This window comes from Podarcis vaucheri (assembly GCF_965113315.1).
Source record: "Podarcis vaucheri genome assembly, chromosome: 12".
NCBI lineage: Eukaryota > Metazoa > Chordata > Lepidosauria > Squamata > Lacertidae > Podarcis > Podarcis vaucheri.
The window spans coordinates 4,948,282-4,972,142 of record NC_138750.1 but is presented as its reverse complement, the minus strand read 5'-3'; the positions used below and the strand labels follow the sequence as shown (position 1 = coordinate 4,972,142).

General features: G+C 43.0%; 1 protein-coding gene across 7 annotated transcripts in view; it reads right to left on the bottom strand.

Moving 5' to 3' along the window:
• TPK1 (thiamin pyrophosphokinase 1) overlaps positions 1-23,861 on the bottom strand; it is a 240,775-nt gene that overhangs the window by 183,100 nt on the left and 33,814 nt on the right. For 6 of the 7 annotated variants that reach the window (XM_082192914.1, XM_082192919.1, XM_082192915.1 and 3 more), the window contains exon 3: positions 19,150-19,224. In XM_082192914.1, coding sequence (XP_082049040.1) covers positions 19,150-19,224 — 75 coding nt within the window. Of the gene's footprint in view, positions 1-19,149; positions 19,225-21,140; positions 21,226-23,861 lie in introns of those variants that run through there. The other variant, XM_082192917.1, reaches the window with a different exon arrangement.

Genomic DNA, 23,861 nt, shown 5'->3' with positions numbered 1-23,861 from the left:
CGTATTTTGTTATTTTACTTCTAAGGCTCTGTGAGGACGCAGGCAGCTCAAATTGTCTTATGCCACCGGAACGAAAGAGTTTCCAAGCATTTTCGATAAAGTGCATAAAATGCTTTCACATACTTAGATAAAAATGCAAAACTGGGATTTTATTTGGTTTAATTGGTTCTAATTAACAGAACACTATATAGCTACACTACTTGCACTTATTTTATTCAGTTTTATTATTAAAACATTTTAAGCCTCCCAGGCTTAAAAGGTTCACAGAAATGTAAAATTCATTTGAAGCAAAAATACAAGATACCAATGGGATGCCAGCATCATTGAGACTACGTACAGATTAATAGAATCATATAATTGTAGATGTGGAAAGGAACATGAGGATCAAACCCCCCATAGCGCCAACATGGAGCTCAAACCCTGAGATTAAAGGTCTCCTGCTCTACTGACTGAGCTACTGGTTTAAAACGCCCAGTATGTTTCAAGCTGCATTTCTACATTAATGTACAAACCAGAGAGTGGATGTCTTCACCCAATGTGCATTGCAAGATTTGTTCTTCCATGCCTGCGATGCTGCCCTCCCCCCAATCCTGTTCCATGAAGCTGTTATCTTCACATGCTCAACAGCTGCCTCAGATGCACGCACATCGGCTTAACAACGGAGCAACTTTTCAAATTGGACAGAAGATCATTTTGAGGGAAACAGGAGCATTTCTCAAGAAACTATGGGATACATATAGACTGTGGCTAACACCATCTGTACTCAACTTCAAACACCAGGAGTGGGAGCACACTGGAGCTGGAATAAATGGTAAATTGGACACAGCCTGTGTTTGCCACAACCCTGCCAGCCTCCGCTGGTCCCCTGCAAGGCCCTGCTGCCCTTGACAATATTCCAGCTTTTGTTCCCAGTTAGACCCAAGGCAGCCCCTACCCACAATCCATCAGGGGTTCTGTGAGCTGGAACACCTGCTGCAACCTAGCGACTGATGTAGCTTTCTCACTAATAAAATATAATTAATCAGGAACTGTCAATGTCTCAGACTGGTTTGCTAAAGCACTACGGAACACGCTTTATTAATTGATTAATGTGCAAAATCTCCTGGAAGATGTCTGTGTTGACCCTGGACTCAATGAAGCACAGTGGACCAACACCAGCTGATGACATGGCTCCCCAAATCTCTTTTCTGACGAGAGCAGCTTTTGCATCTCATTTGGAAACCAAGGACCCAGAGTCTGGAGCAAGAATGGGGAGGCACACAATGCCAGATGCTTGAAGTCCAGTGTGAAGTTCCCACAGTCTGTGTTGATTTGGGTAGCCATGTCATCAGCTGGTGTTGGTCCACTGTGCTTCATTTAGTCCAGGGTCAACGCAGCCTTCTACCAGGAGATTTTGGAGCACTTCATGCTTCCTTCTGCAGACGAGCTTTATGGGGATGCTGACTTCATTTTCCAGCAGGACTTTGGCATCTGCCCACACTGCCAAAAGTACCAAAACCTGGTTCAATGCCCATGGGATTACTGTGCTTGATTGGCCAGAAAACTCGCCTGACCTGAACCCCATAGAGAATCTATGGGGCATTGCCAAGAGACAGATGAGAGACATGAGACCAAGCACCGCAGAAGAGCTGAAGGGTGCTATTGAAGCATCCTGGTCTTCCATAACACCTCAGCAGTGCCACAGGCTGATAGCATCCATGCCACGCCGCATTGAGGCAGTAATTGATGCAAAAGGGGCCCAAACGAAGCACTGAGTACATATGCATGCTTCTACTTCTTGGAGGTCCAATATTGGTCCATTTGCAGTCCTTGTTTTGCTGATTTCATTTAATATTCTAATTTTCTGAGATTGTTAATTTGGGGTTTTCATCAGCTGTACACCATGATCATCACAATTGTAACAAATAAAGGCTTGACATATCTTGCTTTGCATGTCATGAGTCTATCTCATATATTAGTTTCACCGTTTAAGTTGAATTACTGAAATAAAAGAACTTTTTCATGATATTCTAATTTTCCGAGTTTCACCTGTAAATAATGAGAAGAAGAAGAAGAAGAAAAAGAAAATGACGACAACGACTCCAGGGCAGTTTACAATGCTAAAAACACATTACAGAACATCAATGCTAAAAGCATAATAAAAAGCATACAGATTGATGCACCTGAGTTTGCTCCAGCTGAACATCTGTGGCTCCCCACTTGACAATGCATGGGATCCTCACCTGCCCTGAGCCAAATCCATCTGAGTGGCCACAACCGCCTCCCATGATCCCCACCGGGTCCACTAGCTATCTGGGCTGTGTTCCCTTGCCTGCCTCAGCCTCCTGGAGTGCACTTCCCACTGTTCCCAGCACCTCAGAGCCCACCATGTCCACAGAGACGGGGGCATCGCTGGTTCTGGTGATGCCCCCCTCCCCTGGCTCCCCTGAACTGTCAGCTGCCCCTGCCACATCCCCTGATGTCCCATGAGTACCTCCTAAGTCCCCCACCGCCCTTCCCCATCTCCAGCTTGTCCCAGTATGTCCCAGTTGCGGCTACCCTCCTCACCGGGATCCTCTCTCTCCTCCTTCCTCAGTGTCCTGCCAGCTCATGGCACGCTGCCACCTTCAATGGTATGAATCGGAAGCAGGTAACAGGAACGTGTGGGGTGTGGTTTGCACCTGTGATGTGTATGGAGTATGCATGTGCTGTGGGGATATGTGTGCCAGACTTAGCGCACCCATTTTGGCCATGTCCACCCCTAGATTGCAGTGCTTGGGAGGTTTGGCCAGGAAAAGAAGTTAGCAGCCCTGATACAAATCATGCTCAAGAAGTGTGCTACCCATTTTTGGTCTGGTGTTCCAGAGAACTGGATCCACAGCAGGCAGAACCACAACAGAACTGGGTGGCTTGCTTTTATTTTACCTATTTTCATATACTAATCCCACCTTTCCTGATGGAACACAATGTGGCCTGCATTGACTTCCCAGTCCTAAACCTACTTTGCTTCAGAATGTGGCTGCATTATGTGTCCTTGGAATCATGAATTTTAAAAAATGCATCAGTTTTGAGGAGAATGAAAACTTGAGAACTTGAATAGAGCCACTGTACTCTACAGCACCTCAAATATATTTTACATTAAATCTATAGGGCTGTTGAAATATGTTCCCATAGATCACAGATCTCTTACACATCAGGTACAGTCTGATAAAAAGAAAAGGAACTTCCACCCCCTTAAGTATTGCTTAGCTATAATGCTGAATTTTATCAATATAGAAATTTTAAAAAGAGTTCTGCTGTCTTAACGACAAAATAGCCAACCATGTTAAGTGATGAAGTAATAAGAAAAGAACACAAACACACACAGAAAGGGGTGGAGCTCAGATCTTCCCACTATGTCGAAGTTTTAACATATATTTCATCTGACATAAAGCATTATCGAATATGAGATTCAATACTCCAGACTTCATATCCCCATTAAATAACACACACACACACACACACACACACACACACAACCTCCCACCCCATTGATTCTCGCTTGCAGAACTAGGTCAAGCATTCTTCACCCAGGTGATCTGATCTGAATTGCAATTTTTGTGAAAGCACGTTCATTAAACGTGGTCCCACAAATGAGCAGTATCTTCAGTGTAGTATACTAACGCCATCTACATGACACAATTACAAAGCAATCCTGTGTACTGGAAAATAGAAGTTGAAAGCCTACATTATTAGGTGCATTTATATTATCTTTTGCATTCACTTCCCTTATAATCCTCTGCAAAGCGTTTTAATTATGGCAAATAAGCACTAATGAAATCAAGGAAGCAGAACAAAAAATCAGTGTGTAAATGCCAAAGAGAGTAATTAAGTATTATTAATAAGAGTGCCAGCATTAAAGCGACTTTGCAAGTGAAGCTTTCTGAATTTTTATTGAATTACAATTTACAAGCCTTTTCTTTCATTCACCCTCTCAACAATTCACATAACCATTTTCCAGATTCTTTTCTTAGCCAAGGATATCTGAAATGGCCTTTTATTTTCAAGAGAAACTGCCCTTCTCCCATACTCCTTTGCCAAATACATTGCCTTCTTAGAAAGTATAAGGAAAGAGAAGCCATTTCCTGGCACAAGCCTCGGTTTCTTACAACCAAAAAATCCTAGACGCAATCCAGTCAAAACTAAGCTCTTTTAACTCTCTTAGATGGTGCTCCTTCATTTTTTGGTGAATATAGCTGCTTTTCACTCATCTTCTGAAATGGAGAACTAGCTTTTGTATTTTGTTTTCATATACTATATCTTCCTCAAGGCCATGTAAAGAGACATGCAACATTGTTAAGTATTTCATCAGCCAATCCGACAACAAATTAAGTATTCTGATAGGAAATTATTGCAATAAAAAAATGGATTACTAGAAGAGCAGTCTTGTATAGGTATGGTCAAAATAAAAGGTTTTAGCACCTCGGACATAGTCGACAAGCAGTGGCATAAGCTCCTACATATTGATTTTCTTCAACAAAGACGTGCAGAAGCCGTTATAATGCGGGTTGCACAAGAGAATGTCTTTTTGAACATGAGGTTTCTAGTGCATCCTTTACTTGCATTACCCACTGCAGATGAAGGCGCCCAATTCTGCCCACAGCACCATGAAGAATGAGAATGTGCAAGCCCAACCCTTGTTGCTCAGCCTAAGTCTCCAAAAGAGCAAATAAAATTTAAAAATATTTAAAATCCTTGCACTTAGAAACATAGATACCAGAGAGAAGGGTCCCAACCTGAAAGAAAAGGAACACGGAACTACTGGCTTTCTATGGATAAGAAGGTGTTCTGTGCCCTCGCAGCCTGAAGTGGTTCAGTTGAGAGACAGGCTGACCTCTGTGTCAGGCATATACTAATAGACTTGCAGAGTGGGGAGGGAATATGAAGGAATAGGCAGCTGTCCCATACAAGGGGCAACTCATCTTTATTTCATTGACAGCTAACATTTTTAGATATACACTTAATTTAGGCCTACAGTGAAAATGTGCTGTGTTAAAGTGGCCTATTGTTTACTCTCTTTTGTCAAAAGAGTCCTTTATTGATAGAAATTTGGCTGTTCCAAACCTGATCTACCTTCCTCTGCCTTCATTTTAGTTAGAAAGTCCTTACTTTTCAATTTCTTTTTAAAAGACTTACAAAAGTCTTGAGCAGAATTTGTGGTGATGCCTCTCTAAAAGGGCTTTTGAGGTGTCCAGGGACTTTGGGGGCTCCTTACCACAACTGCTTCCTAACAGTCCCAGTCTAGTTATTGACAATTTTGATAGAAATAATCATTTGTCCTACTTTACAAAGGCACAAAACAAAATCAGAAACTCACAATGGTCTTTAAAAGAATACTCAGGAAATGCCCTTTGCTACTAGGCTTCAAATAAATTCTATTCACTACATGGATTTTACAGGATTCTGGCAGAGGAAACCCCAGAGATAGAAAAAGCACTCTTAGAATGCTGCTCCTTTGAAAAATGTATTCTGAAAAATGTGTCTGTGTGCGTGGATCTCCTCTTTAGAAAATCAACTGGAATGCTTGTTTTTTCATCCTTTGCTTGCTTGCTTACATACTTTGGTGTATTGGATATTGGGAGTCCACCAACTTGGTATGTTTACAGAGTATGATTGTTTTGAATAACATTGCATCATAGAATTGTACAGTTGGAAGGGACCCCAAGGATCATCTAGTCCAACCCCCTGCAATGTGTGAATCTTTTTGCTCAATGTAGGGCTCAAACCCACAAGAGAGTATGAGTCTCACGGTCTACTGAGCTATCCCAGCAAGGGAGCTGAACCATATTAAGATAGACTATAAGCAAAGAGGTTATTTAACTCATTCAAAGTATCCTCTGGTTAACAGACTCTGGGAAGCATTTCATTCACAAAGAATCCATGTCTTGAGGGGAGGCTGGATCAGAAGGCAATTCTGGTGTCGTCTATGAAAGAGTAGCACGGAAAGCCAGGCTTGCATATAAGCTACATGCTTGATTATCCAAGATCTCTGAGTAATCAGGCAGGAAAGATTTTCTTTATTTCTGCATTCCAAAATTTTATTAGTCTCAATTACATTCCTGTCATAATAATAATCCATTATACAACAACTGCAATATTAATAACTTCTATTCGTGCTGACACATTAAATGATTTATAGAACTACAAGGCACAACAACATATATTTGGGGTTAAACTGGCCACAACTTTATTGAATTCAGATGCAGGTAAGCCTTGGCACTGGGCGCGTATCCCTCTCCGCCCCCTGCTGAGGGCCTGAGGCATGACAGGGTCAGTTAGGGAAGACGGGACCAATGCAAAACACAGCTGGTCCCTCACCGCATCGGTGCGGGGAGCTCTATGGCCCCCCCACTGTGTGCTTGAGGACAGAGACTCCCCTCATGACCCTGTTGTCACTGCTGCAGGAAGCAGGTGAGTCACCACTTCACCCCTTCTTCAGATGTTAGACTAAAGGATTCCTCCCAAAGCCTAAACTGCCAAAGTTGTGACAATTGCTATGGGGATGGCTAAACCTGCAGAGCAGGGGAAATCCCTTCCCAGCCCTGAAGACAGCAAGCATTGTATGGCCATAGCAATGTCCGCGTGCCTGGAAAGAAAAGGTTAGTCCGCAAGAAAACAAGATGAGAGGGTGGGCTGGGTGGGTGATGCTCTGGGGCCGAGAGCAGCACTGGCTCCCTTTTGTTCTCTTGGAGCAGATCAGAGTGAAGCCTCCTCAAGTGCAAGTCGGCTCCGACTGTCCCGCCCCCCAAGGCTGCCACAGATTGGTGGGGACCAGGCAGGCATATGGCGTGGCTTCTGAAGGAGGGGGAAGCGCCGCACCAGGTCGCCACTGCTGCTCACCTCTGTATCGGGTAAGCGGCCATTCCTGATTTCTGGCTTAACAAACTGTGCTTCAATAAGGAGGCAACATGAAGAATAGACAGCTGTACAGGTTCACACACCAGTGCAACAAGCAGGTGGCCTCTAAACGCCCCCCCCCCCAATATCCACAAACTTTGTTGAAGCATAAGCATAAACTTATATAGTGCTCAGTGACCCATATCAGTAAGAAATCTACAGTTCTCTTTAGAGACACTCGTATCTTAGCATGATGGTAGCTCTGCATCAGCTTTAAGTTTATGAATCAAAACAGATTCCAACACTTGTATACTACATGAAAATGTCCTTCCATCGAACCTGCTGAGCCACAGATTTTCCAAGGGTTTGGTATCTCCGCTATGCGTGTGTGACGGGAAAACTGTTGAATCTCTTCCACATATAATGTTCAACTGTCCCCTACATAGCATAGTCAGGACTAAATTCCTAGGTCCTGTTTTATTGCGCTTGGTTGGCAGGCCTGTTGAGTCACACGCCGCACTACTTTTGCAGGACACAGATCCCTCTGTAACTCTGCAGGTGGCGAGATTCCTGAACGCGGTTATCTCTCACACAAAAACCACTAAAAAACAACAACAACATCACCAAAACTGATCGGACAGCTATGATGAGAGTGCATGTCGGATCTCGTCTTCAGTTTTCCTCTTTCTGCGACCCGTCCCTTGGAGCTCCCCGGGCCCCAAGCTGTTATTTGGCTCTGCTCAATGACCCACCCTTGCATCGTGATGTTCTCCTTCTGGTGCCGAATATATCGGTTTTTATGCCTCTGTCCTTTTATGTTTGTAAATATTTTATGGGCTAATAGCCGTAAATAAATAAATAAATAAATAAATACATGAAAATGTATATAAGCATTTTGCATATTAGATTTATGAAGATGCTTATATCTTCTTGAAATGAATTATTTTATCTACCAATCCACAAATGTGGTTCCTTTAAACACCAACTTCATACAAATTCATAAGACGCTTTGATGAAAGATTTAAACATCATTCTTTAATGCACTTTTGGGACTTTGGTCAATACCTTAAACAAATAAAAACAGTGAAGTCAAATAATTTTGACTGGAAAGTTGCTTCCATGGACAAATTCCAGAAGGCTCACTATGCTGGTCTGTGGGTGGGATGGGCGGGGGGGGGGGGGGCAAGCACGGCACCTTCTGTCACCAAATCTGCTTATATGTTCACATACATATGAACCCATACCTTTCACATGGGTTCTCAGAGTTGGGAATTGACTCTGGGAATCTTTACTGGAGGCAAATGATTAACACTAAAGTTACTGTCCCTGTTGACTCAAACTTCTATTGTGGTTTTAAACTGGCCTTTTCTTCTTGGTTTCACTCCAACCATGCTTTACTCAAACTTCTGCTGTTTTAAGTTACCACTTCTTCCCTCTCAGTAGCTCTCCCTTCCAGCTCTCATGCTATAGTCACAGCTGTTGGTGCAACATGCCTTGGCTTTTGCTTCCTTATCATGCAAATTCAGGATTGTGATGAGACACTACAAATCCACCAGTGGGAGTTGTGTCATGTCATTCTTACATATTTATTATACAGGGAGAAATATTAAATATATTACATAATCAACACTGAGTATTAAATATGCAACATTACAGAATGGTAAAGGTGTTTAGTTCAACATAAGGCAAAAACATAGGCCACGTTGCCTTGACCATGAGTTTAATACAGTTCATCATAACATAGAGATAAAGATAGGTAGAATTTTTGCCCTATATGGAGTACTGAGGCTTGTGCTGTAGGAGTCCAGCAGAACTGTGGGAAACAAAACAGGAAGGGGGAAAGTTCACATGCAAATACAGTGGTGCCTCGCAAGACGAAATTAATCCGTTCCGCGAGTCTCTTCGTCTAGCGGTTTTTTTGTCTTGCGAAGCAACCCTATTAGCGGATTAGCGCTATTAGCGGTTTAGCGGCTATTAAAGGCTTAGCGGCTATTAAAGGCTTAGCGGATTAGCGGCTAAAAGGCTATTAGCGGCGTAGCGGCTTAGAAAAAGAGGGGGAGCGGAAAAAAATCGGAACACTCGCAAGACATTTTCGTCTTGCAAAGCCAGCCCATAGGGAAATTCGTCTTGCGAAGCAGCTCAAAAACGGAAAACCCTTTCGTCTAGCGGGTTTTCCGTCTTGCGAGGCATTCGTCTTGCGGGGCACCACTGTATTGAGGGTTCACAACTTGCAAAAGTTGTAGGTGAACAAGATTCATGAGTGAGAAAGGCAGACAGAAGTGAGAAAGATGAGATGCTATGGTTAGTTGCTTGTCCTGAAATAAATGGAAGCAGCTGAACTGGGATCTTCATGCTGACCTAAGGGGTCACAGATCTACTGCTGAATGCTGCTTACTTCCTTGCATAAGGTAGTGGTATTTGTGACACACAAGTAATCCCAACCAGCCTTCAGAATTCCAATTTCCTTGGATTATCCTAACATAGTTAACAATGGAAAAGGGGGACACTGGCTTTTGGTTCTTGCAAGGGTACCCCCCTCCCCTACCAAAGCTCCCACATGTCACAGCTTGGGGGACAGGGAGAGAGAGTTGGAGTTTGGGTGAATGAAAGCTACCTTGCTGGCATCATGCTACAAAGGAGGTTCATGGTGCTCCCCTCGGATGATACGATGATGGACAAGCAGCCCAAAGCCTGAATTGCTCTGCTTGCATATTTATAAATGAGGATAGATTATGAAAATACTCTGCAGAGCTCGCTTTCTCTCATTACAAAGAAACAAACATCAGTGGAAGGAACTTTTCACATCAAGGAAAGTGGCACAAGTCTCATTTTTGTAAAATAAAAATAAAAATATGAGCCTGTAACAGGAAAACAAAAATTCTGTGATCTGAATGGACACACAGACCCACTTTCTGCATTGGTGCTTTTAAAATGCTTGTTCCTCTTTCAGTGATGTGCCTGGGATGCAAATGTGTTGCCAAGCTCCTGTGAATGAGGAATGCTGCTGAAATCATTACTGTCTGTATGCACAGAATGAAGTTTATAAGTTCATCTTCTGTACATGACAGCTGAACACTAATGAGAACATACTTATGTCAGGTTGAGCAGATAAAAGGGAAAATACATCTTTATGCCTTTTTTCTGCACACAGTAAGAATAAAGCAAAAATGGCATTCTATATATTTGCCCATTTGTTTTTAAGTAAGCTATGAAAAAGGGGCAGATATATTGGCTTATATTTCAAAAACTAGATGGCTGAAAAATGGTGACCCACTCACAGCCAGATCTTTCAGTTTAGAAATGTCATAACTGAAAAAGATAAAATATGTTGTCCATCTAGATAAGAGAAATTTGCCTAAGATTAATAAAAACAATGAGGCAGAACAATGTTAAAGCTTCACCAGTACAAGGCCTTCTATCCACTTCACCGGATGAGATGCTTGGTACAGGAAACTTTACTCAGTTAACAGGCAACAAGCTCTAGAACCCCAGTGCAAAGTACTGGAAGACACAAGATTTACCCACTCTGGAAGAATGGCAGATGAAGGTGATTGACTATATGGAACTGGCGGAAATGACTGGCAGAATCCGAGACCAGGGAGAAGAGTCGGTGGAAGAAGATTGGAAGAAATTTAAAGACTATTTACAGAAATATTGTATTAATGAATGTTAGAATGATGTTGGATAGAAACTAAGGGGTTTTTAGTTGCAATACTATAAGGGAATATGAAAAATGGATTACTAATAGATAAAGATTTAATGTTATAATATTTTAAGATTAAAGATTAGGATAAACAAAGAGGGGAAGGATTTGCTGAACCAACAAACTGAACTGGAATACAAAAAAGGGAGGCATGAGGAGGTCCGGGAAACAAGCTAATGAAAAATAAGTAATGGAAAGATTGAGTTGTTTTTAATTATTTTTATTTTGTATTTTTCTTTTTTTAATTTTTCTTTTGTAATATTTTGAAAATCTTAATAAATATCTTATTAAAAAAACAAAACAAAAAACAAGATCTAGAACCCCAGAACGGAAAAGAACTCTGTGACTCAGTTCCAAAGTCCATAGTAGTTTATTAAGGTAAAGGCAAGTTTATTAGAGAGCGGGTGGCGCTGTGGTCTAAACCACTGAGCCTCTTGGGGCTTGCTGTTCAGAAGGTCACCAGTTTGAATCCCCGTGACGGGGTGAGCTCCCGTTGCTCTGTCCCAGCTCCTGCCAACCTAGCAGTTCAAAAGCACGCCAGTGCAAGTAGATAAATAGGTACTGCTGCAGCAGGAAGGTAAACGGCGTTTCCATGCACTCTGGTTTCCGTCATGGTGTTCTGTTGCGCCAGAAGTGGTCTAGTCCTGCTGGCCACATGACCCAGAAAGCTGTCTGTGGACAAACGCTGGCTCCCTAGGCCTGAAAACGAGATGAGTGCCGCAACCCCATAGTCGCCTTTGACTGGACATAACCGTCCAGGGGTCCTTTACCTTTAACCTAGTAGTTTCTTATTAGGTGAATTCCCAGCATGAGGTTTAGTCCTCAGAGTCTCTGACTTCTGGCTGTGGAAAATCTAATGAAATCCCTGTGCCCCAAAGCTGGAATGCCTACACCAAAAACATGCCAGCCTGTCCCATCTGAATCCTGGAAAATGATGCCTTTAGAGGTGGAGCTACAAGTTCTAGCCTAGGCTTTTATCTTTGAAAACTGGCTGCTGTTTCTTCTGTGTTAAATGGAACTGGGCGGGATAAACTCTGAGAGGGCGGTGAGCACTCCACCCTTCATCTCTTTGCTGGCTTCTTCTTGCAGTGTGCCCTCTCCACACAACCTTTCTCTTGGCTACAGGCTGGAGCCCTGTACATGCAATGAAAATGCAGGTTGGGAATGTGTTATGGCTGAAGGGCAGGTGGTGAGAAGCTGGGCAAGGGAAGACATCAGCACTTTCCTCCCAAGGCTTCTTGGCTATAAATTGCTCCCTCCCAACTCCAATTTGCCTGGGAGAAGCAGAGGGGGAATGTGTAGTTTGCGCGTGAGAGTCTGTCCAACCTTAAGAAAGTTCCATTTTTTCTCTCTGTACACCTTTGAAGAGTTGCACTTCATAAAGGGAAATGCAAAACTGTCAGCTCATTTTTAAGTGCTCTAACATTCCATCTTCTAAAGCCAAGTCATGTCAAGATAACAAACAAAGGGGTATTTTACCAGATAACTCCGCCTTTTTCCAACTGAAAAGTATGTTTGATTTAACTTTTAATTGTTTTAAAATTGATTTTTATTTCTGTAAACAACTTCCAGGAAATAACTTCCGATATGTGAAACATTTCCAAGTTCTTTCTCCTGACAGACAATATTTATATGGACCGGCTCTGTTGTACTTGCCAAAAAGTTAAATATCACTCTCCCCCCCCCCCCCGCAAAATACTTTTATAGTTGGGTACTTTATCGTACAAATGTTTTGCTGGAAGGATGAATATGCCTGCTGGAAAGTGCCAAGTTAATGGAGACAGCAGGAACCATAGTGTGAAATACAGTTAACTGAAACCCCAGAAGATCTGGAAAAGGCAGAAACTCCTGTTGTTACTATTTCCATGCCAAATGGAAAGCACATACAAGGGCTGCCTATCTCACCTTCATTTGTAAGCAAGTGTGTTAGTGACTGTTATGTGGCGAACAAAGGATGCTTTAGATCTTGTGGAAAGAAGCTTTTCTGCCACCCTGACATATCTACTCAGCACCGACTTGGCTCCACACTAGGCTCAACTGAAGATTAACTTGGGGCCCAGTCTGTAACTGTATATTGTAGGATAGTGTCACTATAAAGCTCTCTACCACCACCCAAATAGTTAGTCCCATGCTGGATCAATAAGATGTTATGTTCAATTTACACAGGTAAGCCTTGAATCGGGATTCAAGATGAATCAGATTGGAGAACTGGGTCAAATCTAACAAAATGAATTTCAGTATGGACAAATATAAGGTTCTGCACTCAGGCAGGAAGAATTAGTTGCACAAATATAAGATGGGGAACAGCTGGCTTACCAGTAGTACATGTGAAAAGGATCTCGGGGTCTTAGTAGACCACAAGCTTAGCATGGGTCAGCAGTGTGATGCAGCAGCAAAAAAAGCTAATGCAATCCTAGGCTTTATCAACAGAAGTCTAGTGTCCAGATCAAGGGAAGTAAAAGTACCACTCCATTCTGCCTTAGTCAGACCACAGTTGGAATACTGTGTTCAATTCTGGACACCACAATTTAAGGAGGATGTTCACAAGATGGAATGTGTGCAGAGGAGGGTGACCACAATAATCAAGGGTCTGGAAATTAAGCCTTATGAGGAACAGTTGAAGGAGCTGGGTATGTTTAGCCTGGAAAAGAGAACACTGAAAGGAGATATGATAGCCCTCTTCAGATATCTGAAAGGCTGTTACATGGAGCAGGAAACAAGCTTGTTTTCTCCTGCTATGGAAGGTAGGACACGAATCAATGATTTCAAGTTGCAAGAAATGTAATTCCAACTAAATATCAGAGAGAACTTTCTAAGAGTAGGAGTCGTTCAGGAGTGAAACAGAGTTCTGCAGGAGGAGGTGAGCTCTCTTTCCGTGGGGGGGGGGTAAGCAGAGGTTGGATGTTCATCTATCACGGATGCTTGAGTTGAGATTCCTGCATTGCAAGGGGCTGGACTACATGACCCTCAGGGTCCCTTCCAACTCGACAATTCTATGATTTTATGTGGCGGTTCTACATGAATACACTATCCCACAATCAAAGTGGCTGATGTTTGCATGAGATTAAGTCAGTTAGTCAAAGTTTCTCACATGATCAGAACACCTGTATATGCAAGTCAACTAAAGAGGAGTAGCTTGACAATGGTAACAAAACTGCAGGTGCAACATATGAACTGTGATTTAAGGATGTAGAAAGATAGGTCATTTTCGTAAACTTTGACAACACCACACAATACAACACCATATGACAAAGAAAACATACTATATTTGCATAAGAAGAGAAGACCTGTCTAACTGAATCAAACAAACGTTCAGCTAGTCAAATATTCTATTTCCAAGAGTCTCAAGTCAGATGTCTGTAGAGAAGTTTGAAAGTAGGGCATGAAGGTCATACTATGTGTTATGCCCCCAAGATTTGGTATTCAGAAGTATACAAGTGGGACCTGCAATGAAGTGTTGCAATATGGAGCATTGCTGTTCCATACTCTCATCAAGGATGCTCCATTCCATTCCTCTTCTCACCCAACTTTCAGTTTCTTTCCTCAAAAGTAAATCAGTTTTGTGGCCACCGAGCATGCATGGAAGTTCCAATAAGCTATTATGGCTAATAGCTGTTGATAGACCTCTCGTCCATGAACTTGTCTAATCCTTTTTTTAAAACCATCTAAATTATTTGCCATCTCCTCGTTTCTGTGGTAGTGAATTCCTCAAGTTAATTATGCGTTGTAATTTAAATTACCAGAGTGGGGAGAGCGGGATTTGCAATGAACATGTTTGAGATGATGAACTGTGTCAGCCAAATTGCCAAACGCAGTTCAACACTTTATCCAGCTCCAGCTCCTGCCCCTCCCTCTGCTAGGAAAGATTTCAGAAGGTGAACGCTAGGAGTGTCAGGGGACTATAAAAGTGCTGGATAAAATACAGGCAAAGCCTCACTCTTTCAGTTCTACAAAGAAGACAATAAAATTAAAGAGATTTGGAAAGCTGGAGTTTTTCAAGAAGAAAGTGGGATAGGGGAAATCTGCTACAAGAGTCACTACCAAAAAAAGCTATTTAATGTCTCCTGCCGAGCCGTTTTTGCTCCCTGCTTTCCAAGGAAAAGGTCAACGGGGCCGAAGACATTAGCATACCAAAGTCTAGATCAGTATTTTTCAAACTTCTGATACCTGGAGCATTTTTCCAGACTAAATTTGCAGGCACACTTAATTCTCTTAAACTAAAAGGGTGGCAGGGGAGTATTATTTCTTGACCACTCCCAGAAAAATGGGTGGGTTCCTTGCCGCAACTGTGGGAGAACCCAGCTGTTACTGCCTCCACAGCACCACCCAAACTTGGGTCAGGTCTTAGGAATAGAACTACGCTTTCTCACAATGGTTCAGCATCTCTTATTCTCCTGTGCGTTCACATTATCCCAATTACGGAAATTGGGATGCGTCTGAGACTCTCTCACACTTGCCAGCTGTCATGCCAGCTCCAGTAAGAAATCCCTGTGCATCCCTACTCACCTCACTGGCTTGGCTTGTCCAGCATGCAAAACCAAACCTTGACTTAGTGAGACTGTGCAAATGTGGCGTCCTAGAAACCGAGTTCTCAGCTGCTTTGCTCTTCCCTGGTCCATTCTGCTGCCACGCCGTGCTGAGCTAGGCGTGTTGTCCAAAGCAGACTCATGGCTAAGCTCTCTTCACAAGCTGTAACCTTCCCCACGGCGTCCCCTTTGTTGGACTCATCATTCATTGCTCTTTCCCCTCCTCCCATGTCTATTACTTAGCTAAGTCTTTGGTATATTATTGGAATGCTCAAAAATGCACCTTACATTGCCTCTGGGTGTTCCTGTCAGCAGCTGAACCAAGCAGGAAGGGGAAAGTCCCACCTTCCTTTTCCAGTTCAGCAGCACCGGAGGAACTGTGTCTGGTGCACCCAGGCTTTCCACATGCAGTGGTCAGCTGTCTTGAGTAAAAAAGAAACAAAAAGAAGCCGCTAATGAGAGGTTTCCTTGAGGGAGCACAGAAACTAAAGGTTCTACATCAATCAATAAGCTCAATAAAGTTGCAGCTATTATGGCCTACTTAAACATTCCATGATTAAGTTCTTCATTTATTAGAACCAAAGCTATAAAACAATCAAACCTCTTAAAAGTCTGGTGTTGACAGCATAGGAAAAAAGCCATAAAATAGCAATCCATGATCAAAAAAGCTATTAAAGATACAGATAAAACCACTATACAACAAGCTGTGGTGGTATAAATGCAGATATTTTGTGCTTTTCTCAAGGTCAGGAATAAATGAACATCTGAAAGTATGCAGTCTATCTCACATAGGCTCCAGCGACTGTAGAAGACCCGCCAGACATTTTGGCTATGGAAACAAAGTGCTTCAAGATGCAATTAAAGAATTAGAATTAGCAAAAGTAAAAGTAAAATAGATAGCAGTGGACCTTTGTCCACCTCAACTGTAAGCATCAGCATTTTTGCCAACTATGGTTAGCTCAATCCAAAGTTTGTAAATCTGCCTCTAAGTGGGTGAGTGGTTCTCAACTCTGGGAGGCAGGCTGGTTGCCTGTCCTGGATGGGACTGCCCTCCCTCAGAAGGAATCACTTCCCCACTGTAAGTCATGCGTTGGTAACCTCAGTATTGTATCACTGCAATGCATCCAAGTGGGGTTGCTTTTGGGTATGGTCCAGAAGCATCTGCATCATGAACACTTCTCTGATGTTCCATTCCCCCCTTGATATTCTTGATATAAATTTTAAATTTTTGAGCAGGGGTCAGCAAACCTTTTCAGCAGGGGGCCACAGCTGAAAAAGGTTGCTGACCCCTGATCTATGGCCTTCTAAATTTGTTTGTTTCTGTGTTATGTATTAAGAAGATCAAACCTCTCCATTCCTCTCCATTCTTAAGGAAATCAGCCCTGAGTGCTCACTAGAAGGACAGATCGTGAAGCTGAGGCTCCAATACTTTGGCCACCTCATGAGAAGAGAAGACTCCCTGGAAAAGGCCCTGATGTTGGGAAAGATGGAGGGCACAAGGAGAAGGAGACGACAGAGGACGAGATGGTTGGACAGTGTTCTCGAAGCTACAAACATGAGTCTGACCAAACTGCGGGAGGCAGTGGAAGACAGGAGTGCCTGGCGTGTTCTGGTCCATGGGGTCACGAAGAGTCGGACACGACTAAACGACTAAACAACAGCATGTTATGTATTTTCATGCTTTTATATTGTAAACCACCCTGTGATCCTCAGATAAAGGGTATTGTTGTTGTTGGTATGTTGATTTTTCTCTATTCCCTATTTGTCTCAAGTTTTTGTACGGATGCCTCTCAATATCCCTCCAACAGCAGTCAGTTCAGCGGAATGTTCCAAATATCTTCAATAAAACTTGGTGGCAGCAGAATACAGGCTACTATCAAACACTTCCATACAGCAAAAGCATTTTTAACAATGCAAGTCCTTCATAGGATGTGTGTCTCACTTCAGCAGTAAAAAGTACTGCAATGGTCTTCCTTTTTAAAAAATTCTTTGCAATCATTCATTAGCCCCTTTCTCAAACACTTCAAAGCAATTCTCTGCTGCAATTGTTACGATGAAGTAAGGATCAGCAGGGGTCAGCACTTCAAAACACCAGAAAGGGAATGATTAATTATTCATTTTTCCTCATTTTATAATAATACAGAAGACCAATTAAACAAACATCCTGTCCTTAAGACTGCTGTGTGTAATATGACTCAAACAGGCCAAGTGCGGACATAACCATGGTTAGTGTATGATGGAGATGACATGTCACTTATTACAGCCTCTTTGGGATCCACTAGATGTCCCTTGTTTTTCAACTCACCACCACAGCCACTTTCAGAGAACTCTACAAAACGCCTATCCAACCCCCAGAAAAATCTGAGAATAAGAGCTAACTATACCCTCAACACCACATTAAAATGCAACAGAGGCTAATTAACAAGAGAGTCATCACGTGTTGTACTAGAAATTGGGAGGCCAAAGCCCCTCAGCCAGGAAGCTCACCAGGGGATCCCCTCCGTGCTGTTGCGAGGATAACGTGGGAAGAGTGAAAACCCCGTGTGTCCCCAGAGCTCCTTGGAGGAAAGTGGGATAGAAATGTAATAACAAACAAAAAACATTGTGCTTCTGAATTGTCTTGAGCTGCAATCCCTTGCTCATTCTGGGCCAAGGTATGCATTACATTACTCATATTCTTCAATATGCATAGAATCATGGAATCACAGAGTTGGAAGGGACCCTGAGTCTCATCCAGTCCAACCCCCTGAAATGCAGGAATCTCAGCTCAAGCATCCAGGACAGATGGCCATCCAACTTCTGCTTAAAACCTCCCCCAAGGAAGGAGGTCTCCACCACCTTCTGAGGGAGTCTGTGACAGGGAAAACCAGCTGCCCAGCTCAGAGGGCTAGGCTTCTGCAATAGAGATACATAAGGAGCCAGGGCAGGTTCCCAGCCGCAGATCTCCATGGAGCCAACCCTGACCTAGTGAGTTCAAGATTTGAATGGGATGCTTCCTGATCATACACATTTACTCAAAAGTAAGCCCCACTAAGTTCCACAGGGCATCTTCTTAAGTAAATGCAGTGTCTGCAGCTCTCATAAACAGCTCTGATAAACGGATCTTGCAACAAGCCAACTTCTTTTTTAATCTCACTGAAAATCCTGCTGTGCCCCACTCTCAATTTTGTCCTGATATTGGAAACTCAATAAATGACTGCTAGAAATAGGTTCTGGGCTCAGCTATGAAATATTGTAAGAATTCTTGAAGGCAAGAATTCCTACCAAGCATTGATTTTCACATGGAAAGAGGAAATAGCTTCAAGCATCCCATGACTTATATATCTCCAAAGACTCTGAGCTCTACATTGCTTATTCAAATCATACAGATCTCCAACAGGGAATTGGGGGAGAAACCAGCTCCTAGTGTTGATGATAAAGATTACAAGCTCTCTTTTCTATTGTAATTAAACCAGCAGAGTTTGCTGGTGACCTTTCAGAAACACATATTCCCTAAATTATAAATGGAACATTGATCCACTATCGTTTATTACAAAACTAGCAATCAAAAGCTCCTGAGAATCTTTTTATCACATAAGTGCATTTGTAACTTATCAGTCCATAAAGAACCCACTGGAATAAGAAATGCCGAATTTGCATAATCAGCTCACTTGCTACACAGGGCGGCAAGGGAAATATTTATCTGGCCTAGTTCTTGTCAGAGTGATACCACTTCAGAGTGTAGGTTCACATAACAGAGTGCTTTCCTCACCATGGAAAACCAGATGATGGGGAGAAGCGCTCTAGCCGAGCCTCCTTTCTGACATGCTCCTCATGTTATCTGTGCAGATCCTTTCTTTTGAATGAAGAGCCATTCCATCACGTGAACCCCCTCTACACCCTGAAAAAAAATACATCCCAGACAAGAGATTTCCCACCTCAGTGAGGTCTAGGACCTGGATTCACACCAGACCCTGAACATGTGATATTGCTAATGGAAACTGCTGTATGGGAAATGGTGGGCAGAAAGTACCTCAAGCCAGGCAGCGTATAAGCAAGTGGAGAGATGTGTAAAGTTATTATTACCTCTGTTCCACAGATGATAAAAATGACCTTTGTTGAAAGGCTGGTTCAGAATCAGAAGGCAAATCTTCAGGTTTCCTGCAAGAAAAGACTGTGTTGTTAATTCCCTGCACTACTTGGTATTCTCCTACAACCCATTTCTAGCTAATATACTGTACAGCCAGAAACCTAGAAAAGCTGTAGCATTTTTGTGTATATTTTGAAGAGGACCACTTTGCTTTAAGTTTCATCTATTTGTGTGTATGTAAGTATCTATGCTCACTTTAAAGCAGGGTAAAAAGCTTCATGGGTACATTTTAGTAATCTACTGACATTCAGTCTAAAACTAAAACAGGGATCCATTGTACTTCCATTAATACAACATGCAGAAGACCAGTGTTCATCATATGAAGGGTAAATGATAAGAGTTTTCAAGTTACTAGATTTACAGTGAAATTGGGCAGTGTGCTGCAGTGCTGGGGTGCCAGATTTAGCTTTGGGGACAGGACTGACTCCAGATTTGAAGGTCCCTCCAATAAAGTGTCCCTCTGGGTAGCCCCTGGCATCCGTTACCCCCAACCAGAAGGTTCGCTATCATCTAGAGAAAGCAACAGCGCAATGATCTGTAGTGAGCCATTTTAGATTTCTTGCAATGACCCAAAGTAGCATTGTTCCAGGATACAGTGGGATATTTTCAATGGTGGCATCTTGCTACAAACCAAACCCCAAGGAAAGGTAGGTGGGTATGATGAACCCAGTACAGGTATCAGCACCTATTGGCTACGCAAGTACACTGTGCCACTGGGGGAACTCTGGTTCAAAGCCCTGCTCAGCTAGGAAGCTCACCAAGTGACCCTGGGCAAGTAACTATCTCTTTCTCTCAGCCAAACCTACCTCATAGGACTGCTGTGAGATGCAAACTGTACTCTGAGCTCTATGGAGGAAAGGGAAGGACATAAGAGAAAGAAAGAAAGAAAGAAAGAAAGAAAGAAAGAAAGAAAGAAAGAAAGAAAGAAAGAAAGACACTACTTCAATGCATGTTTATTGAGAAGTCACGCCAGGTTCAATGGGATTTACTACAACTTAAGTGCACAGGATTGCACAATGCACGTAGTAGGGAGCAGACACCAGAGTGGCTGGAGAGACCCAGCCAGATGGACAGGTATGTATGTATGTATGTATGTATGTATGTATGTATAAATAAATAAATAAATAAATAAATAATATACCTGCAGCCATCAAACTGTTAGAAGCCAAATAGATGGTACAGCTTTTATATGGTGCTCAACAAGGTCCCTCTGCCTATTGCTCACCACTAGAACTGGTACTACAAGGGACACGGGTGGCGCTGTGGGTTAAATCACAGAGCCTAGGGCTTGTTGATTGGAAGGTTGGCGGTTCGAATCCCTGTGATGGGGTGAGCTCCTGTTGTTCGGTCCCAGCTCCTAGCAGTTCAAAAGCACATCAAAGTGCAAGTAGATAAATAGGTACCGCTCCAGCAGGAAGATAAACGGCGTTTCCGTGCGCTGCTCTGGTTCGCCAGAAGCGGCTTAGTCATGCTGGCCAATAAAGCGAGATGAGCGTCGCAACCCCAGAGTCGTCCGCGACTGGACCTAATGGTCAGGGGTCCCTTTACCTTTACCTTAGAACTGGTTCAACTGAATGTTTTGAGACCAGCCCTACAAGTGCCTAAACACGTCTCCAATGCTACCATACGTCTTGAAACTGGGTTCCTAAGAATTGAGGACAGAGTATGGCTTCCCACACTTAATTATTGGCTGAGAATATCCTTCCTCCTGCGTGGCCTTGATCCCTTAACTCTTAAGGATGATTTCCAAACGACATGGAAACACGCAGCGATCAACGTAACAACTCTAGGCTCCACCCCACAGATTCTACTTGACATGGGGTGTGAACAAGCTAGAAAAACCATTAAACAGAACGCAGAAGACACAGAATGCCAAGCAGATCTAGCCGGGTTCCGAAAATTCTTAATCAGGGTAACCAGAAAATACCTCCTCTCCCAGATGCCATATATAGCCAACCTGGAAATTCCCAAACAGCGGCGGGCTTTCCCTCTGGCCTGTTGCCAGGGCCTCCCTTCAGTCACCCAGGAAGGCCGTTTTAGGAAGACTTCTTACGAGAAGAAGAAATGGCCATATGACTCTGGGCGAGTGGAAACAACGGAACATGCCCTTTTTCACTGCCAATACTATACAGATCTACGAGCTAGGTTCATCTTGCCTATACTACACAAATTCCCAAGATGTACAGAACAACTCTATAACTCCCTACTACTCCAAGCGGTAAACCTAGATATCACATCCTCTGTTGCTAGATTTTGCGCTGCCATGATGGACAGCTGTCGAAGGATGGTTTGTGCCACAAATCAGGACTCAGAGTTGCATTTAACCGCTTGTCTTTTGCTTCTATCTGTTTTAATTTTATGTGAGTTATAATCACTTTTAACTTTTATCCCTTTCCTTATTAAGTCTTATGTGCTTAATTTTTATCTTATGTTGGTCTGCAACCGTAATAAAGTTTGATGGTGATGATTAATAGGGAGTGAGCCCCACCAAACACAGTGGGATTTACTTTTGAGTAGCACACACAGGATTGCACTGTAAGTTACCAACCATCAGCCTGGATCTGAAGAATTACAAAACTGGTTCCATGAGACCAAGAGCCCTTAAATATGGACCCGTCTCCACCTTACACAGCAGTCCCTCCCCACACGAGGCACGTCCCAGAAATAACTCAGAACTGAACATGGCTCATGTTATATACCCCAGCCATGGTACATTCGCAAATTGGCTGCTTGGCACTACATAAGCCGCCTGCTTTCATCTAAATGTCATGTTGACAGAAGATTTCAGGTGTGTGTTTTACTTTTGCAAAGCCATTCTAAAATATTGTTCAGAACCCCAGCAAGAGGGGCAGAAATCTAGCTGAAATCAGAGGAGTAACCAGGGAGGCTGTTTACCTTCTTTTACGGTCTTCTTGTATAGCTGTAAATGAAGCAAATAATACAAAAAGGTCTCCAGTGTTTTCTCAGATAGTCCTGCCCCGAAACATCCCTGTGCTCTGGGAAGTGGGAGTGCATAACAGTATCTACATTACAAAAAGAAGTCAGAGAATGCAATATACCAAATGGATACTTGATATTTCATGCTTCAATTCCACAGAGTAAATACAACACTTAGTTTTAATAGGGAATGCATGTAATGGGACTTTGCATTTCCAAATTACCCCAAGGTGTTGTATAAAAATTTCTTCTTGTTCTCCAGTGCCTCAGGCCATCATCTTAGCATACATTCCAGTTGTTCCCATTTCCCTCAGATAGTCCCTATTTGTAGTCCTGTCTCTGATAAATCAGTCTCTCTTTCACCACTATTTTCCCCTGTCACATAGGACACCTCCTGGTGGTTTGAAAAGACGTTAGGTGTGAATTGCTGGCAACAGTCCTTCCCTCAGGAATCCAGAAGCCCCATCTTCAAGTACCCAATGGGGGCGAGGGGAAGAGAAGCGCCTCATCTCCTGTGTGCACTTGCAGTGCTATCCGGTGTGCATTTATCTGGAAGTAAGGCCAACCGTGTTCAGTGGCGTTTACTTCTATGTAAGCGTACCCAGGACTGAAGCCTAAGAAACCAGTGTTTGAGCTGATGAGATTTATTCTGCAACTCTGAAACTTATTTATACAACTATTTCCATACCACTTACACTCCAGAGAGTACAAAGCTGACTTCTAACTAGTAAAACAGCAACAAGTCATAACATAGTAAAATATTAGCACCAATTGCAGTAATCAGGCCTGCTTTCAGGTAAGCTTTCAATGCATGCCAGAGGCACCCCTAATAGCCACGGGGAAGTCTTCCGTAGGGCAGGTGCTGACAAAGAAGGCATTTCTCTGTACAATCATGAGTTGCGCTTCTCCAAGCTGTGCCATGGGTAGTAGAGCCTTCTCTGCACATCTTAGTGCCCCAGGAGGAGGCCTTCTTAGATATACCAGTCCCAAGCTTGTTCTAAACCAATAAAAGAACATTAAACTTAGGCTGAGTAGCAAACTGGCAGCAAGTGCCGCTAGTTAAGTACAGGCAGGCATTACAGGCAACTCCCCATTTGCGGGTGGGGTGATTGAATTCCAGGTATTGGGCATGCATAAGCCTGTTCCATATCCGCCCCCTTTGTGTGCGTCTTGGCTGTCAATAAATGCAGCAAGAATGCCCTCTGAGCAACCTAGCCGCCGCATTCTGCATTCAGAGAAGCCTCCGGACCACCCTTAAAAGACAGCCCCACGTGCAATGTAGGGGGTGCCCTTTGTTTCTTTATTGTCCTTCTGCACGCCTCCCTTCACAATTCTGTTCCTCTGCTCTCAGAGCTAATTTCACTCCTCTTGTCATTCAAGCAATTTCCCTTTTGCCTTGTCTTTCGCCTTCAAGGTCATCTGTTCCCTTGCTCTGCTATGTGCCAAATAGAGCAGGAAGTGCCTTCAGCTGCCCTAGCCAGCATCTCCGCAGGCCAGATGCCCCCGTCTGTGTGAAATCCTGGTTTTGACATCCCTATGCAACTATGAAATGCAACTGGTGGAACTGGACAAGTCACTTTCTCTCATCTGTTTCACATGGTTGCAGTAAAAATGCTTCACTGTGCATTCTGGACAACGGATAGCGTACATGTGTAGCCAAAATGTAAACATAGAGGGAGTGTCTTTTGTCTCACAGTCAGAATTTTGGGTT